General features: G+C 34.1%; 1 protein-coding gene across 4 annotated transcripts in view; it reads right to left on the bottom strand.

Annotated features, from left to right (window-relative positions):
• EML5 (EMAP like 5) overlaps window positions 1–20,755 on the bottom strand; it is a 175,754-nt gene that overhangs the window by 80,826 nt on the left and 74,173 nt on the right. For all 4 annotated transcript variants that reach the window (XR_010839438.1, XM_059059510.2, XM_067027919.1 and 1 more), the window contains exons 9-15: window positions 14,598–14,854; window positions 13,276–13,488; window positions 7,044–7,211; window positions 6,262–6,368; window positions 5,626–5,744; window positions 4,046–4,232; window positions 1,028–1,133 (exon numbers count right to left, since the gene is read on the bottom strand). Coding sequence is in view for 3 of the 4 variants with exons in the window: in XM_059059510.2 (XP_058915493.1) it covers window positions 1,028–1,133; window positions 4,046–4,232; window positions 5,626–5,744; window positions 6,262–6,368; window positions 7,044–7,211; window positions 13,276–13,488; window positions 14,598–14,854 (1,157 nt within the window). In the remaining variant the exon portion in view is untranslated. The remainder of the gene's footprint in view (window positions 1–1,027; window positions 1,134–4,045; window positions 4,233–5,625; window positions 5,745–6,261; window positions 6,369–7,043; window positions 7,212–13,275; window positions 13,489–14,597; window positions 14,855–20,755) is intronic.

The following is a 20,755-nucleotide window of genomic DNA, read 5'->3' as shown; positions in this document are numbered from 1 at the left end:
AAAAAAAGGTTTATAAGAAGTCATAGGGATTACAAAAAGTGAATCAAATGCAAAAGACACAGGTTACAAATACATATTGCTGTTTAATATGACTGTTTGTAGTGAAGGTCAATTATTTTAGTTGTTACTACCATCAAGCAACAAGTAATGACTATTAGACAAGAGATTGTGCTAAGTCAGTCATGCTGGCAGGTGTGCATATGTTTATAGGTTGTAAAGGCAATCTATAATAAAACACTTGCCACTCTGCCACACTTTCTGCAAACCTCAACTAGTAAGTTATTGCTACCAGTGGTATTTTTCTCGTTGACTCCTTTACTATTCAGTTTCTTCACCTTTGGCAGATATTAATATGTGTATATACATTTTCCCCCACAAACTATAGCAATTCACCATCACTTCAGTCAGAGCAGCAGAAAGCACAAATTTACTGTTTCTTAATATAAAATTCTCTATTAATGGTATTTCCCCACTCTTCCCAACCCACACCCCAGCTTTCACTGTAGAGCTATCTGTAGTTGTTAAACTTTTATATATGTAGCAAAGAGTTAACATGATCTGAAATTATTTTGATAAGACAGATTGGAATTGTCACTTCATAGAAATGTTATACAACAAATATTTCAGTTCTCACCTCTTTCTTAGCTTTCACCCTAAACATTTTCAAAGTTTACTCTGTGGCTGCAAAACATTAAATGAGATCAAGGTTTGCTCAAGGTGGGAAATACATACCACTAGTGGTATAACTGAGACGGTTTCAGAGGTTATGCAGACATTTTTTATTTTAATAGAAACATCTTTATAATAATGGGTATTAAAATTACACTCATTAAATTATTATTATAAAACAGCTAGCAAACCCACACTTTCAGAGCCTTGATTGGTTAGGACAACAGTATGCACATTTGATAAAAAATTGTGAAGGTCACTATTAAATGACAAGTTTAGGCAACACTAATTTATACTAAAATGCCAAGTACTGCCTCTGCATTTTGATCATTCTTACTGAGACAGAAAACTGCCTTACCTGAGAAATCAACAGCACAGACACCATATTGGTGGCAGCCCTTTAATATCGACAATGGTTTAATGGTCTCTGTGTCCCATATGTGAACTGAGGGATCCCTACCTACCTAAAACAGAAAGAATTATAAAAGTCATTTTATGCAATTAAATTGTTTATTTTCATATCTATAAAAGGAAACAAAACAGGAGATTTAACAGCCTTTGTCACATTTGCTATAAATATTTATCAAATAAAAAGTATAAAGCAGACTGTATATGTGATCAACATTTTTCCCTTACATTTGTTGAAAAGCTAATGAGACTAGGCTCAGTGTTTCTAGGAATGTTCTACAACTACGTAGCTCCTAAACCTCATCCTATACTTCATCAATAAAGATAATGCTTACCAAGCATCTATTATTGGCAGCATTACTATGCTAGGTACAATGAGCACTAAGACAATTAGACAAATTTTGCAAACTCATTGGGAAAACAAGATATATTCCGTTAAAATAAGAACATCTGGTAATACATGCTTAATGGGGATGAAAAGGTTGTAGAGAAAATCTTCATGGAAGAGATGCTACTTGATGCGGGCCTTCAAAAAGTGTAGGTCTTAGATAAAAAGAGAAGCAAGCAAGTATATTCTAGGCTAGGATAATGGTGTAAACAAGATGCAGAGGGGTTAAAGCACCAAGCAGGTTAACACAACTTAATTCTTAATTATTCCTTTAGACTCAAGTAATCACTTTCTTTATACAGATTAAGAGATATAATAACTTTGCCTATGAAGGCAACTCCTGAAATAACTAATATAGCTGCCAATTACTGTTAATTTTGTGATTGGTTTTATATAAAGACATAACAAAAAACAATACTGCAATCAGTCAATATTTCACTAAGTTATTAACTGCTTTCCTCTGTCCTGTCCTTTCTCTACAGATCTACTGTTTTCTATATAAGCTGGAGTTCTAAACCATTTTGAGTTACCTTTGGTTTAGGTTTCTCCCAAGTGATATGAATTGCACCTGCTAATAAACTTTTTGTTTTTCTCTTGTTAATCCATTTTATTTCTGTGGCTGTGCCTCATGGATTGTGGGATCTTAGTTCCCCCATCAGGGATCGAACCCGGGTCCCCTGCAGTGGAAGCAGGGTCCCCTGCAGTGTCCCAACCACTGGACCACCAGCGAATTCCCCTAATCTGTCTTTCTGTTAGAGTTCTGGCTAAAAGCCTAGCAGAGGAAGAGGTCATTGGATATCCAGGGATGTCCTGTGGGCATACTGACTTTTAGTTTAACTTGGCCCAAACTCCCTAAAATTCCAGAATTATGGTAGTAAATGACCAGTTTTTACAGTCTTCATTCCAGTAGTAGCAGAATAATGTCCAAACTCCTTGCCACAGCACAATGGGTACATAATTGTGTTTTAAGAGGAACCATTTATATAAACTAAAGGTGAAAGTAAATAGTGCCCCTGAGGCCCCTGCCAACCCATCTAATTGGTTCTTCCGCTAATGCCCATCATGCACTCTAAGATTTGAATACTTTGCGCTGCTCACAGTTATTTAAAGAAGTTGTATTTTTATTTTTTTATGTTTTTCCCCACTGTTACACGTGATATGACACACTTAAAATACATTCCTCAACCTCCCCTCTGTCAGGTAAACTACTCAGCTCAAATGTCATCATCTCTATGAGGGTTTCTCTGATTCCATTAGGCACCATATATCAGTCCTTTATAATATTTCAAGAGTGCTTTATACATATCTCTAGCCTAGTGGTTCTCAGCAGGGGGTGACTTGCCTCCCAAACGCTGTCTGGAGACATTTTTGGTTGTCACAGCTGGGGTGGGTGATGTTACTGGCCTCTAGTCCATAGAGGCCAGAGATGCTGCTAAACATCCTACAATGCACAGGATGGCATTATACACAAAAATACAATTATCTTTACAATAAAGAATTATCTGGCCCAAAATGTCAACAGTGCCAAGGTAAGAAGCCCTGATCTATACTTATGATACTGTATCACAATTTTCTTGTGTGTTTGTCTTCCCCCACAGAGTATGAATATTTTACCATGGCAAGGTATTTTATTTATATTCCCAGAGTCTTTTCTGGTACACAGCACATGCTCTATGAATGTTTTTGAATGAATAGAAGAAAGGAGGGAAGGAAAGGAAGGAGAAAAGAAAGAGTTCAGGGGAGGTACAAACAGAGGGTGGGAAGATGGGAGAAAGAAAAAGGGAAGAGCTTTCTCTCCTTTCAGGGAAGCTACATAGGATGATGCAAGTTTCCTACCCCCACCCTCAATATATCCCAGAAGGTATACTTATGCAGTATTTAAAGCCAAACAGACTAAGGGCTTTAGGCTTTACCACTTCTTAGCTGAGAGATCTTTGAGAAAATGATCTAATTTCTTTAAACCTAAACTTCCTCATTTATAAACTGGGGGAAATGGTTTTACTCTCATAGAGGTGAGGTGAGAATAAAATAAATATACATTAAGAAACTAGTAAAGTGCTTATACACAGTGAGAATTTATAAATATCACCCTTTCCCTTCCTTCTCTAAGAATATCCATATAGAGAGGTATCAGTTATGACTTTTCTGTGTTTTCTACTTTAGTAAACCCGAATATGTTACAATCATGATTGTAAAATAAAAACACAGTCATCCTGTTTGTCACAGAACATTTCTTAGATAACTTATATTATTTAAAATAATTTAAAAACCAGATTTCTAGTCTTTACGGTTTTTGTAATTTTTACTCATAAATTAAAAAAATTAATATTATCCCGACAGAAAGGTGTCAAGCCAGAGCTCATAGTTCCAAATTCAAATTACAATAAGTAAAACAATAAAACTCTAAGGAAAACTATAAGAGAAAAGTTTTATTTGTAATATGAAAATAAAATCCCATTCTAAAGAATTTATTTCCTAGAATACAAAAGATAAGGAAAAAAATGGACTAACTTAACTTTAAACCCAAACGAAGGTCTAACCTATCTGGGCTGTTGTCGCATAGTCTTTCAAAGGACCTACCTGGCCTGTTGCCACATAGTCTTTCACAGGGTGAATAGCCAGGCAGAGAATATCATCATCATGACCCAGGTAAAAGCGCTGTGTGTTCTGTTGTCGATTATAAATTACACCCACTGCTGCCACATGGTACACAATTTCACCAATTTGAGTATAGAACAGATTACTTCGACAGTCATAACCTCTGTAACTAAATATAGAAAAATCATATAACATTAACTTTGGCCTTTTACTGATAAATATGGACTATACAGAGGACATTCAATTTCCAGCTTTACAAGATACTGAACAATTTTTAAAAATACAAATATCTCAGATCCCATAAACTTTTGTGAACTGCTCTGATTATAAATAGCTAAATCCAAGCTACAACACTCAATGAAAAAAGGTGCAGAAAAGTGTATATTGTACACTACTATTTGCATAATACTAAATTTGTATACTATAAAGCAAAAAGTTGCTTTTTTACATGTGAAAGGGTATAGAAAAGAATATATATTTGTATTTGTTTGTACTGTATTATACATAAATATTTCTGAAACTAAGTAACAGTGATTCCCTTTGGGTGGGGGGGAAATGATGGCTGGGAGAGCAGAGGTGGGAAGAAGATTTTCCGAGTGTATACTTTTATACACACTGTTCAACCATGAGAATAAAATATATCAATATATATTACAAAAATAAGTTTAAACAACAATTTAAAAATATTATACATATCCAGAAAACAAGTAGTCAAATCCTCTCAAAAATGATCAATATAGATAAAACAGATAACTAATAAGGACCTACTGAATAGGAGCAGAGGCAACACTACTCAATACCCTGTAATGGCCTATATGGGAAAAGAATCTAAAAAAGAGTGAATATATGTCTATGTACAACTGATTCACTTTGCTATACACCTGAAACTAACACAACATTGTAAATCAACTATACTCCAAATAAAAACAAAACACACACAAAAAATGCTTCCAAACAAACAAACAAAAAGAAATACTGTCTATTTTAACACTGGAGGAAAAATATTTTTACTAAATAAATCTGGGTTTTTTCAAATTCTTGAAAACATTATAAGCTAGGTAAGACAATGATTACTAGGTGAGAGGAAGGAAAGAGTTGGACTGGAGACTGTTGTCCTGGGATAAAACGTGAGACCTGTATTGCCAGATATTCTAAGAGAATCCAGAAACTGTATTTTATTGAAATTATACAGGCCAAAATGCTTCGGCCAAAACAAGCCACAATATCATTACAAATTAGACATATTTAGGGGAGATGATAATCTCTTACATTTCACTTAGTTTTTTGTTTAAAGAGATCCATTTCTATAAATATAACACTAAATTTTCATACGACAAATTAATTTTTTATTTAATAAATACTTATATAGTGCCAGAAAACATTCTAAGTCACCACAAGTATTGACTTATTTACTCCTCACCCGAACCTTAAAGTACTGTTATCTCCATTTTACAGATGGTAAAACAGAAACACAGAGAGGTTAAGTGTCTTGCTCAAAGTCACATAGCTAGTAAATGTGAACCCAAATTCAAACACATAAATGAAAAGTAGTCATTTTGTACCCGTGAACAAAGTGCAATCGAATACTATTTCCTGGAGCCCGCTCTCTTCTTTTAGAAGTACCACTTTTTTGTTTCTCTTTGTATTGTTCTTTAAGCTGAGGTAGATCTTCCGTGTAAACCTTTAAATAATGTACATAAGTAGAAATATTCTTAGAACATAAATTTATAAAGGTGTTATAGATTCCTAATGTAACTTCAGACATTGTGGTTACTATGATCACTAACGTTTTAACAACTGTCTTCAATAGGAAGATTCTTTATGAAATTTACTTCCTTGGAAAGACAAACGTATTTACATTTTCTAAGTATCACACTGACAAATACATATTTAGTTTCCATGAAATTTTTATGCTTCATAAGAGAGCATTTTAAAGGAAATAAATGGAAGTGTACTGTGACAAAAAGCACATATAATATACAATAAAATGCAATACAGGCACAGTTAGTATATCAAGCACTTAATACAAATAACATTTTACACAAGTATACTTTAACTCTTAAAGGGGGAAACAGCCATACATTTCTTGGAAAATTAAAAACTGCAAAAGATAACAATAGATGAGTAAACAACAGGGAGCAAGATAAAGAAGAAACTAGAATTTTTCAGGAAAAAAATCATGTGGTAATAAAAATTACCTGCCGACGGTAGGTGAGCTGTGTCTCTTGTTCAATTTCAGAGTCCAGTTCTGGAACATCAGACAGATCTGAATCTGATTCGTCACTATTAGAGTCAGCCAGATTTTCTGTAATTTAAAAAAATGAAACATTACCTGTTTAAAGAAGATTCATTCTCAAAACAGCACAATAAAATTAATGATTAAGAGCTGACTGTGCCAACTGACATGGAGACAAGCCATAAAACAAGCAAATGAAATTACCTATTCAAGTGACACAGATGTCAGTAAACTGTACTACAGATTATCTTCCTCTCCACTCACTGCAAACTCAATAGTTCCTTTAAATCCCTTCACTGGCTCCCCAATGACCGCTACATCAAATTTAAATGTCTGTGCAAATATAAGTGAATATAACCTATAATTAACATGAAAAATAGCTAGAAAATACTGTATGCAACAGATGAACTGACATTAGATAATTTTTCTTTGTCAAAAAAACCATACTGAAACCTAGATAACCATCTCCCAGAGAATACATTAAATGTTTGTTTTACTAATGCATGTTTTTTACTCATCATTTGATAGATTAAAGTGTAATCAAAAGTACTTTGTAGCCCATGCTCTGTGACATCTGAGTTTAAACATATAGACCTAATATTTTATTTAAAATTTCCACTAATAATAATAATCTATACTGTTAACATACGAGGCTTGTGTATGTTTCAATAGTAAAATTGTTATTTGGGGGTTACTGAAGAGTTATTTGACAGAGAAATTGTTTAGGCAGTTTGTACTACTCACCTTGGGGTGCTATGTGAAGAGCATCTTTTAGTTTTCTTTCAGGAATAAATTTCCACTGAAAGACAGAGTGATCTGCTCCACCAATAGAAATAACCCACTGATAATCATGTGACCATCTGACATTAGTTACATGAGCTGAATGGCCAATGTATTTTTTAAACTTGGCCCCTATAACAAAAATATACCTTTAAATCGATAAACAAATGCCAATACACACACAAAAAAACACTATAAACAACAATTTCTATGCCTGAACCAATGCGTCCTACTTCTAATTACCTTAATTATGATCAAGGGGGAAAAATGTTAATTCAGAAATTCAGTGAGTGAACAAATGAATGAGTGTACATCAAGGGATGTAAATCTTTCCTCTGCTGATTCACAATATAATTTGATAAGAACCACAAGAGCTGTGAAGCATTATCTTACTGCTTTGAGAAAAGCCTGCAGCTACAAGGGGATCAATTGTTTTTATATTCAGATATTTGAATGTTTTGGCCTGACACCTTTGATCTTAAGTGATATTGACCAATCTCCTCCCCCACTATTCTCAGCCTTAGCTGCGAAGATCCTTTTAAAGCTTAAGCCATCCACAAAATATTTGCAACATATAAAAAGGACTACACACCATAACGAAATGGGATTTATGCCAGGAATGCAAGGTTGGTTCAATATACAAAAATCAATCAATGTAATATACCATACTAACCAAAATAAAATACATCCAGCTGTCCCAACAACTATCTTTTATAGTCATTTTTTTAAACCTATATATTTGGTATAATGTCCTTCAATGTGGGTTTGTCTGATGTTTCTTCATGATTAGATTCAGATGTGTTTTTGTACAGGCAATGTTGTATCCTTTTGGATATATCATTTTAAGGGGCACCACAATTCTATCACTAGTGATGTTAAGTAGCAGCACTTGGTTAAGGTGTTATATACCAGACTTCTCCAACTGTAAAGGATTCGTTTAAATTTCTGGCTAATTTTTTAAAAGTCTGTGCAATGATAGGAACCATTTTTGTGGTTCTAATTTCAGAATACATTTTCTATATCTTGCTTAGATAAACTTGATATTTGGCAACATGTATATGTTCCTGTTAGAGTACAGTAAACACAAGAATGTTTGGCTTCATTTTGATAATGTTTTAGAAGTTTTATTTGAAGTTACAGAAGGCTTGTATTTCAGGATGGCAAAGTTCAATTACAAACTGGAGAAAAACCTTCACCTTGGCCATGAATTTAGGGATAGTCATCTAATCAAAGCATAAAAGATTTGACCCAAACTATATAAATTACAATTTACTGCTACCTGACAGTAATGTTATTTTTTTAAGAATCAATTTTTTATGTAGCTTAACAGAAGTAACTTTCTAGATGGGTAACTTGCCACAATTCACTCCACAGGTCCAATAAGGTAAGATTTAGTCCCATCCCTCTTATAAGAGAATGCATTATTTGCCTGTCAAGAGGACTCTGGCTATTACTTCCTTTGATGGTGCCCTGTACATACTCTTAGGCAACAGAGGGACTTAAAAAGGTAAAACCAGAAATTTCAGCAAATAAAATTCCAAGTTTCTAAGGTGTACTAATTTTGTTATGTTTAGAGCAAATGAAGAAGAGCTATCTGAGCACCTATTCTAATTGACTATATTGGGTGATAGTTCCAAGAGAGGTGTAGATAAATCCTGTAAGGACTTCCAAATGATTTTCTCTGTGACTTTTCAAAGATCAATTCCTCTGGAAGAACCGAGGCAATTCAACAAGAAAGCTATGGAATAAGACTAAAGGAAGCCAGTTATTTCTAATCAAAGTGACTTTATTAATAATTATTCAATAACCAGCACTGTTTATCTAACTATGATAAACAGTTTATCTTAAAAGTAAACCTAGATATCACATCTTTTAAGAAGTGACCATGACTCACCAAGACCAACCATACATATCCTCTTATCATGCTTCCAGAATTCCGTTATTACCCCATGTGATTATAACACTCAAATGTGATAGTCTATTTACTTGTTAACTCCTCTAATAAACTATAAGCTCCTTGAGGACAGGATTGTATCTTGTTTATCATACATCCTTAATGCCTGATACATAGTAAACATTCATTAGGTATTTGAAGAAAGGGAAAGAAAGGGAAAAAAAAAGAAAGATCATATTTTCCCTTACTCTGCCTATACACTTGAGTTGAAATGCTAGATTGTAGAGGAGGGAAGAAGAGTAGTGAAGGAGACTGAGAGGGCATGAACTCCAACACTTACGATTCATTAAAGGGGACAAAAAGTCTGATGTAAAGAATATTAGAGTTGAAATCAAAAGACTAGAGTTTGAGTGTCATCTTGACTACTTAATAGCACAGGAGCTTGAGCACATCAGTTAACCTCTCTTAGACTCCATTTCCATTTTAGTATAAATTGGATTATAAGTTCTCAAAGTCCCTTCATTATTAATAACTGACATATGATAGGAAATGATAAAAGAACAGTTAAGGCCTAAACAGTATGTCATCAGTTAGGACTAACATCTCAGAGAAAAGATTTATCAAAGCAAGCTAGAATGGTCATAGAAGCTTTCCTAATTTAAGTGAGAACAGAATGATAATTCTTGGTGAGGATAAAGCAATAGACTGAAATATTTATGTTTCAATGATCCCATGTCTTTTCTAATTTATTTTAGGGTATATTTTAACACAAAGTTAATATGAGCTAAATCTCTTCAATAAATTGTAGCAATATGACAAAAGATTTTTTTCCCATTTAACAATGTTTTGATGACCTTAAAACTTCTAGATATAAAATACATGAGAATATCTTTTTGGACCCTAGTAAAAAGTAGAATTCCTTAATATATAAAACAGCATTGTTCAGAAAAAAAAAATGAGAAACTGATTTGACTACACTGAAATAAAAACTAGTCAGCAAAAGACATCATTAAGAAAATAACTCACAAACTCAAAAAAAGGCATCTGTAATCCATAAAAATTACAAATCATTTGTATCTAGAGTATATAAAATTATTTCCATAAAACAATAAAAGAAACAACTCTAAAAATAGGAAAAAGATATGAACTTGTGTTTGATAGAAGAGGAAATGCTGAAAATCAAAAAATATTGGAAAAGATGGTAAATCTTATTAGTAATTAGACAAATGTAAATTAAGACAATGTGACACCATTTACACCAACTATATTTACAAAAATAAAAAGTGTCGCAATGCCAAGTGCTGAAGAGGATGTAGATCAACAGGGTTTGTAAAATGGTATAACCATTGTGGAAAACAATTTGTCATTTTCTTATAAATTCTCTATGACCCAGCAATTTCACTCCTAAGTATACATCTTTGGAAACTTGTATATCATAGCAAAAGACTGAAAAGAACCCAAATGTCCACTGACAGGAGAATAAACACATGAACTGTATCACATTTTCATAAGTATTTTACAGCAATGAAAAACAAATACATTAGAGCTACATGCAACAATATCTTAGAAATCTCAGAATCTTAGAAAAGTGGTGTTGAATAATTCCCCATCACAAATCTGTTTTATTGTTTGATATTTGTTTTTCCAATTAATTTTCTTCTGGAATCTAAAAAATATTTTTACCAAATAGAAATGTTCATTTGTCAATAAGTACTGGAAGAGTCTTGGCAATTATTAACAGTGATGAAGGTGTCAGATTAAAGCAACCACACCCTCACCTCTCCATTCTCCCCCACCCCGCCTTCTCACCCACCACCACAGCCTCTGTGCTGCTGCCTGGGAACAGTCTGATTATTTGAGAGAGATTATGGTCAAGAGCAGGAGAATCTAGACAGAAAGAGGATAACAATGAACAAAAAAAAAAAAAAAAAAAAGAAGAGTAATGCTCCTTTGGCCTGGGATTTGAGGGGGTTAAATGTGGAAGAGGAACATTCTGGGCTAACCTCACACATTTTGTGCTGCAATTACAATGATTCTATAACGTAAGCTACTTCTATTATTTAACTTCTTTCCACATTTTGTAAAAGCTTCACTTCTTAGAATGTAATTGATATTACTTAAGTGGATATCTAAGATACATTAATACATCAGACACAATCTTTTCCCAAACTTAAGTTGGATCAATAGTACAACTTATTGTAATGAAATAATGTACAACTTCATAACTAATCTAAAAGAAAGAGTTTTTCTAGTAATACTACTAGCTTTATGCAAGTATGTAAATTCAATAAATACAGAATCTTAAAATACTTCTACTAATCTTTGTCTTCTTCTCTCCCAATTACCTACCCATAGTCTCAAGCTGACTCACAAGTGCCTAGAAATAAAAACCCTTACCGTAAACTAAATGTCTAACAAAAATCTAAAAAAAACAGAAAATAAGAAAAAATTTTTATTCTTGAAGCAGTAACTGAACAAGACTAACTTTTCTTAAAGACTTTGGTAAAATATTCCTACAGCAATTCAGAAGACTACTACACATTTTATAAATGAAACAAAATTATTGAGCAACAAAAATATTGTCATCCCTGTTGCAGAAGATAAAACTTGTGAGTAAATCCCATTCATTTGACTAAGAAAACTCAGAAAATTACTTTTTCTGCAGAGAGGTCAGTGTATGAAACAGTGAGTAGAAGCAATGTCTAAGATTAATATCACCATGATTAATCTTACTAAATCTCACACCTTCTAACTAGGCAAGTATCATTTTGGGTCACAATAAAATTTGTTGTGCCTGGTGACTCTCATGTCCTGGCTATGTGGTGGGATCCAGAAATACGGTACTTCAATTGCTAGAGATTTAGTTAGCCTTTATTAACACCGTTAGCATTACTTATGGAGGTACTTTCACATGCACCTAGGAAGCTGACACGTTGCAGGCAGGAACTGACAACATGGCATAGCTGGCAGGATCTGGAACTCACCACTTTACTGTAGAAGTATAGCAATTACCAGTCTAGACTTCTGGGAAACTTGGGCCCTTAAGTTTAACATCAAGGGGACTACCTAAACTATTTGAATAAAACTATTTCTGCTGTTTCCAAAATTACCTTTTTACTAAATTGCATTTTAACATTTGTCCAACAGCTTTTATTAACAACCGGGTGAAAATCATGACTGCATCTGCTATAGATGTTGATACTCTATGGTAACACTCAGTGCACCTAATATAAGGTCCTCTATTATAAGAGAGAGTTCTTTGAAAATAAATCTCAGAAGAAACTTGGATTTCTCTGAGTAGTAAGTATGCTTTTTTTTAAATAGCTAAAGTGAAAATTATTTTGTGCCCTGCTTTATTTTATTTTTGGTTTCCAGGAAGCTCAGATTCAATTTTGATGTTTGACTACTGAAGAAGAAAATGTCAAACATTTTCTTTATCTGATTTTAATATAGTATTTCTATTTATATTTCCCCTGGTATGAATTATTTACTCATATAATTATTTTAGTACTTACGGACTTGTTATAAGCTGACTCAAATACTTTCTGGAACAAGGCATGGAACAAATAAATGACTAATAGAGCATTTCATTTAATTATTCTCAGGTCTATTAACAGAATGATTAATATCATCACTTTAAAAGAGATCCAAGAAAAAGAGGTGATACATATTATATATAGAAAATAATCAGTGATAAGACCCCTTATTTTTCTCCCACCCCCAGTTATGAAAAATAAATGTCAAAACAATACATGTTAAGGATTTTAAGCAAAAACACACTCTCAGATAAAAACCAACAAACAAACCAATAGATTCCAAACTGTGACCTGTACTTGCACAGCTGACTACGTCATCAGAATTTTTGAGAATATGACATAAGAAAAATGTCTCCTAAAAGATATATGTTCAACAAGTTAAATGATTAAAGATAATAAGCCATAAGAAAAGTATAACTATCATTGTATATCCCAACTATATGAAGCAATTCTGGAAGTGGGGAGATAAATGATTCTTTAAAAAGAAAGGTAAAGTATTAGCCCATTCATAATATATGAATTCAAAAATAATTTTCTAATAAAAACTTCATATCCAAAAATAAATGTAACATATGACAATAATTTCTGAATTATCAAAATACTGTAACTAATTCCGTTCATTTTCATGAAATCCTTCACCAAACCAACAGCACACATACTTTAAAAAGTGTAAACTCTCTTATTTACCTTAAGACTAATTTTCTGTAAGAACTTAAGTCTCTTATAAGACAGAGGTTAATTAATAATATTTTGAAAGAAAAGATACCTTTTCTTAAACACGGATATCGAAATAATTTTACAATTCCATAGTCATCAGCTGTAACTAAAACTTGGCCAATATAGTTTCCATCTACTGAGTTTATATCACTGATATCTGAATACTTGGGCCAAATTCCATTTACTTCAAGGCCTGAAACACATGTCCATGAAGCCCAATGAACACCTTTTATTTCTTCTCTATTTGTCACTTCTTTTCCTCCTAAAAATAAATCATAGTATTAATTTAAGAAGTTATTTCCTTTGATTTTTACTCAAGCATAAACTGTACTGATATCATCCAAAATTTAAATATCTTCTCCATCCTGTTAAAGGAGAATACATGAATAGGTAGGTGAATATAGTAAGGAAAGGAGAAAATTAAGTGCAAGGAGTTGCTAAAAAGCCACTACCAAAATTATGCTGATTCAGAGACATATAGATTTGATGATGATGTAGCTTAGCAGGTTCACCCATGTTGACAGTAAAACTGAACCCTATTAAAATCATGCTACAGATCAGTCACAATGGGGTAAGTTAGAAGGAAAAGTAAAAGCTATAAGAAAGTGGCAAATCTGGTATTGAAAAAGAAACCTAAGAAGATACACGGTTGAGAAAGATAACTGAAAGGATCACAAAGGAAGGATGAGTGACAAGTAATACATTTACGTTAGGTAATAGGACTTCAGGATTCAGTCAATCTTCATTACATACAGATTGTCAATGAAAACTTTTGGAGAGATGCATTAATTTAAATATGCAGCTACTCTTGTTAAATAAGTTATTTTAATATAGTGACTAATTCACTAAGCATCATACTAAATAAAGGGCTGAGAGATAATATTTTGATGGTTCTGTTTTTATTCTTCTCTTTTTAAATCTTTGATAAAAATTCTGTTTTTCAAAATTAGTTTGTTAGTTATATTATTAATATTTGCAAAGTCTGAGATAACAACAAAAACCCAAGCAATTTATAGTCAGACATTTGTATCAGTTGTATTTAGTTAATTAGTTGCACCCATTAAAAATGGCATTTTGACTTTCTAATATATACTAGGACTTTACCATATACTACTCATATGGCATGGACTTCAACATAAAATAGGTCTGTCTTAGATCCTCCAAGCAATTAAATTTTAATTAAGAACCAAAAGGATTTCAAATGATAAGGCAGCCATAGAGAAAAGATCACAATGCCTGAAATATTAGCTTGTATCTTCTTTGATTTCCTATAATCAAATGTAACTTACACTCTGCCTCTAGTGAAATTCTAAGATATTTTAAAGGAACTAAAAATCTACAAATTATAAATAAGTTATAGGAAATTTTTACCTGGCATCCTATAAAAAAGTCTTTTACCATTCCCATCATTTGTTTGTAAATATCTACTGTCTGAGGACCAGTCCAAGTGAGTGATGAAACTAAGTGATCCAACACATTCCCCAAATTTTTTATAACGCTGAGCAACTCCATAAATATCAACTGAGCTGTCATTGCATCCAACAGCAAGGTAAGTTCCATCTGGTGAATATTTTAACTCATGAATTGCCTCCTTCCGATCTTTAATATGTACAACTTCCGTCATATCTCTGTAAAGAGAAGAAAAATGAGACCATACACAAAGAAGTCACTACAGAATTAGTTCAGTTTTCAAATGTGTCTAAAATGACTGTGAGGCTGTATCAAGTATTTATAAACCATAAAACAAATGTAAATGAGACAAGTAGTATTAACTCAGGAATAATTTTTCTGAACAGAAATATATGAGGACAATATATGCTGGAAGTAGAGAAAAATGCTAAATTTCAGTTCCTAAATTACTTAATTTAAAGTAGTTCAGAGATTCATACTAAATTTCTGGAGTCATACAATAAAGGAAATAAAGTCATGGATTTTTATGATGAAGTTCCTTATAAGTACTGAGTTTATGAAAAATACTTAATTATAAAAGCCATGATTTTCAAATTAAATTTTTTTAATGAAGCAAATGTACAAAATTGCATCCAGGAAATAAAGAAGGAGAAATTGATATGTATTATTTCAGTAATATATTTGAATGTATATCTTTATATAGATACCACTAGTTACTTTTATTTCAACCTCTTTGACCTTTTTTAATAGAATACAAATTCTTCCCAATTAGCGACCATGTCAGCCAGCAAAGTTAAATATATATATTTTTAATGATGCCTTATAACTGACTTTCCAGAATAATAACAGGTACTGGTACTAGCCATAAAAATGGGTAAACAGTTAAACACTACTGAGTTTCCAAACATGTGGAGGTGGTGGAGAGGTGGAGAAGAGAGAGGCAGCAAGGGAGAAGGGGCAGGAGGAAGTGAGAATTCTATTTCTAACTAGTGCCAGGGACTTTTTCCAAATAAATTTTGCATTACACATCTGAAAGGTTATCAAAAGATAATTCAAGAATAAAAGCTTAAATGGTTATTTCCCAATTTTTACAGTTTCTAAATGGACAATTTAAAGCAATCAAACTCATATTTCTTTCAGTAACCTTAAGTATTTAACTGTTTTAGGCACATGGGATACAAAGATGAACTCATCTTCTGTTAGAGACAAAGTAATTATACTTTATAATTGAGAAAATGTAGTGAGTGCTCAAAAGGTTATGTGTGAAGTTCTATAAGAAATACTGAAAAAGGGTTAAGACTAAAGGCAGGGGACCTCCCTGGTGATGCACTGGTTAAGAATCTGCCTGCCAATGCAGGGGACACAGGTTCGATCTCTGGTCTGGGAAGATCTCACATGCCAAGGAGCAACTAAGCCCACGCACCACAACTACTGAGCCCATGATCTAGAGCCTGAGAGCCACAACTACTGAGCCCGTGCGCCACAACTACTGAAGCCCACGTGCTTTAGAGCCCATGCATCACAACTACCGAGCCCACGCATCACAACTACTGAAGCCTGCGTGCTCTAGGGCCCACGTGCCACAACTACCGAGCCCATGTGCTGCAACTAGCCACCGCAATGAGAAGCCCGCACACCACAATGAAGAGTAGCCCCGCTCACCACAACTAGTGAAAACCCACGCACAGCTACGAAGACCCAGTGTGGCAATCAATCAATAACTAAAAGACTAAAGGCAGGAAGGGACCAAGGAAGAGTGATACCTATTTGAGCATAAAACCTGAGGGGCTGACTAAGTATAAAAGACTGAAGGTTTTCCAGAAGGAAGACACAGCATGAGCAATGCAAGTACATGGCATATTTGAAGAACCGTAGATAATACAACGTGGATACAAGATAAGTGGGAAAAGCAGTGACTTGATGGGGTTAAAGAGTTAAATTGAGGACAGTGTGTAACAGATCTGATACACTGCCAAGGAACTTGGGCTTTACCCTGGTGTTAATCATATAAAGAAAGAGACGAAAATCATCCCCTTAACTGCAAAAGGGAATCAGAACAAAACAAAACAAAATAAATGAAGGAAAAAAAGTACTTTTTAAAAGAGCTTTCCTGATCAACGTCACTTTTGCCTTAGACCCTGCAACTTGCAAGGTCCTCTTCCTAAGCACAGAATAAGGTAGCTACTTCTACCTTTCCCAGTGACTTCTTCCTTTCAGTTTTAATTAAATCCATGCATCTTACCTCCCTTTCTTCATACCCATTCAACCATCCATCCACTGAGCCATCCATTAGTACATCCAGCCATTCATCTATATCTATATGGAGCAAGATTTTTAAGAAAACATCTAAGACACTATTTGATAGCTTTTCCTTTTTATGCCTTCTTTATTAAAATATAATCATTCCAGTATCAATCACGAACATTAGTTAAAATGCTCCTGGAAAATTCTTCAGAATTATTTTGGTATTTGTTTTACAGCTTTTTTGTTCTAGGGACTTAACTGCTCCCAGTTAACGAGAGAAATAAGTGTGGATATCTCAGGTTGTCTCTTGCTTTCTACCACTGTGACCCTGTCCACCAACCAACACACGCACACAGAGAAGAAACCAACAGTGATGGAAAAAGATTCTGATTGACTGATTGGTTTTATGGTATGTATTATGTTATTACATCAGCACTATGAATTATAACTATCTTCTCTGACAAAGATGTTTCTTTGACAAATTTACAGGTAAGAAGACTATAATTAGATGAAAATGTATTGATTTCTAAAAATTCTGAATTAAGTCTTCTGGGAAACTGGTATGCAAATTCTGTGATTTCTTTAGGAAGCAGAGGGAGGCCAAAGCCTGGGAATACTCATACATTAACAGTCTGTAACACATCACAAAAGTAAAAGTACACAATATTAATAGAGCATATATATTGATAGGGCATATAACAGAAGAACCATTCCTAGGTGAAGGAGTTAGAGGAAACAGACCAAAAGAAGTGGAGTTTAAACTTCATTCTGAGGAATTAATGGGGCTTAGCTCAGCAGAAGACAGGGACTGGGAGGGAAAAGCCTACATTCCAGCAGAGCTAAAAACGTGAAATTGCTGATGGCAAGAGAAAGAATTCAAGCTCAGCTTCAGAAGCCCAGTGTAGTGGTACTGAAACAAGCAAAGGGGGCTTTGATGTGAGCAGAGTCTGGTAAGGAAGACTAAGGGAAAATTATAAAAGTCCTCATACATCTAAAGATTTTTGGCCTTAACATGTAAATATAAGCTAGGGTGGGATGAATCAATCAGATTACTAATCTGGTTCAAGAGTAAAAAACAAATTGAAGGAGTATAAGAGCAGGATTAAGACCAATTAGAAGACTACTACAGATGGTGGTTGCTCAGACTTCAGAAAGAAGTGAAATGATCTGAAATATGCAGTATTATACAATCCATACTATTATAGTGTATTTAGTATATGTTAAAGATATTATCATTCTAATCTTATTCACAAACCTTAACTAAAATGCTCCTGGACAATTCATCAGGCAAGTAAAATCAACAGAATGTAGTGATGGATTATAAATGGTGGTTACCTCCTAGAGTAATGGAAATAAAAACAAAAATAAACAAATGGGACCTAATGGAACTTAAAATCTTTTGCACAGCTAAGGAAACCATAAACAAGACAAAGACAACCCTCAGAATGGGAGAAAATATTTGCAAACGAAGCAACGGACAAAGGATTAATCTTCAAAATATACAAGCAGCTCATGCAGCTGAATGTCAAAAAAACAACCAACTTAATCCAAAAATGGGCAGAAGACCTAAATAGACATTTCTCCAAAGAAGATATACAGATTGCCAACAAACACATGAAAGAATGCTCAACATCACTGATCATTAGAGAAATGTAAATCAAAACTACAATGAGGTATCACCTCACACCAGTCAGAATGGCCATCATCAAAAAAATCTACAAACAATAAATGCTGGAGAGTGTGTGGAGAAAAGGGAACCCTCTTGCACTGTTGGTAGGAATGTAAACTGATACAGCCACTATGGAGAACAGTATGGAGGTTCCTCAAAAAAACTAAAAATAGAACTACCATATGACCCAGCAATCCCACTACTGGGCATATACCCTGAGAAAACCATAATTCAAAAAGAGGCATGTACCACAGTGTTCACTACAGCACTGTTTACAGTAGCAAGGACATGGAAGCAACTTAAGTGTCCATCGACAGATGAATGGATAAAGAAGATGTAGCACATATATATAATGGAATATTACTCAGCCACAAAAAGAAATGAAATTGAGTTACTTGTAGTGAGGTGGATGGACCTAGAGTCTGTCATACAGAGTGAAGTAAGTCAGAAAGAGAAAAAAATATGCTAACACATGTATATGGAATGTAAAAAAAAAAAAGTTCTGATGAACCTAGGGGCAGGACAGGAATAAAGACACAGACGTAGAGAATGGACTTGAGGACACGGGGAGGGGGGAAGGGGAAGCTGGGATGAAGTGAGTCAGTAGCATGGACATATATACACTACCAACTGTAAAATAGATAACTAGTGGGGAGTAGATGCGTAGAACAGGGAGATCAGCTCAGTGTTTTGTGACCACCTAAAGGGGTGAGATAGGGAGGGTGGGAAGGAGGCTCAAGAAGGAGGGGATATGGGGATATATGTATACATATAGCTGATTCACTTTGTTATACAGCAGAAACTAACACAACATTGTAAAGTAATTATACTCCAATAAAGATGTAAAAAAAAAAAAAAAAAAGAAATGGTGGTTAGAGAGAGAGAGAGAGAGGTATCAGTGATAATGCCTAGGTTTTTGGCTTATACAAGAACATGGACAGAATAGGGCCCAGAGACAGAAGATCAGTTTGGGAGGGGGGATGCTGGGTTCAGCTTTGGACATGCTGAATTGCAGATGTCTCTGAGATACCCAAGTGATGTTAAAGAAGCAACTAAATATGCATGACTGGAGATTAGAGGCAATAACAGGGCTAGAACTATGCATCCGGGATCATCAGGCTATGGGTAGTAACTGAAGCTAGAGGCAGGATGAGATTACCTAGCGAGAAAATACAGAGTAAAAAAGAGCAGAAAGCCTAGAATCTGAGCTTTGAGGCACTTCAATTTTACTGGGTAGGCAGAAGATAATTAGCATATAAAGAAAATGGAGCCAGAGGCTGCAAAGAGAAAGAGAATTAACATCTAAAGCCGGGGAAGAGAATGTTTTGAGAAGGAGCAAGTTGTTAAAGGGGTCAAACTTACTGCTGAGAATCAATTTAGATGAGAACTGAAAAGTATCTCCTGGTTTTAGTTATAGGGCACTATTAGTGAGAGTTTTCCAATTTAAAGATGAAGGCAAAAGCTATATTGGAATGGGGGTAGAAAGTTGATAAGTTGATTGGAAGGAAAGAGAGATAGTAAAATAGGCAGTTTTTTGAGATTTTTACTGTGAAAGAGAAGAGAGTAGAGATGTGATATAACCAAAGAGGGCCTCAGGCTCGAGGTAGGAATTTTAAGATAAGACATATTTGAGCATGTTTTAATAGTGCTCTTGGGTGGGGGCAGAGAGACAAAAAAACCTTTGATGTGAAAAAATAATGGACATATACAAAGAGTTACTTTTTGAAAGCCAGGAAACAACTTTCAGAACTTATTACTCCCATGAAATGAGGCAGACAAAATATAAATATGTTGAAAAAAAATTTAAATGAATGTGTGATTAGTTAGGGGAAAAACTGTCCTAATCCTTTTAAAGTTGATATAACTCAGCAGTGACACTGTCAGAAGAGACAACTGGCTAGCGACTGGTAGAATTTAAAATGGCAACGTTAATGTTTTTACAACTAAAGTCTACCCCATACACTGCAGGAAACCTTACTCCATCTTCAGCATAATTTATTAACCATGCTCACCAAGCTCTTCTACTGAAGTCTCCCTAATTACTTATGAGAATGAATTAGCGCCTTTGAAGAGTTTGATGTTGATAATACCATGCAGCCCACCACGAGTCAAAGTTTTATATATATTCATATAGATCTTCTAATTTGAAAAATATTTGCAAATTTTCATTTGACTCCATGATATTAGTGTTTCTTTTAATATAAAA

The sequence above is a fragment of the Kogia breviceps genome, chromosome 3 (assembly GCF_026419965.1).
Source record: "Kogia breviceps isolate mKogBre1 chromosome 3, mKogBre1 haplotype 1, whole genome shotgun sequence".
NCBI lineage: Eukaryota > Metazoa > Chordata > Mammalia > Artiodactyla > Physeteridae > Kogia > Kogia breviceps.
Note: the sequence above shows the minus strand (reverse complement) of the source record. Positions and strands in the feature narration are given on the sequence as shown.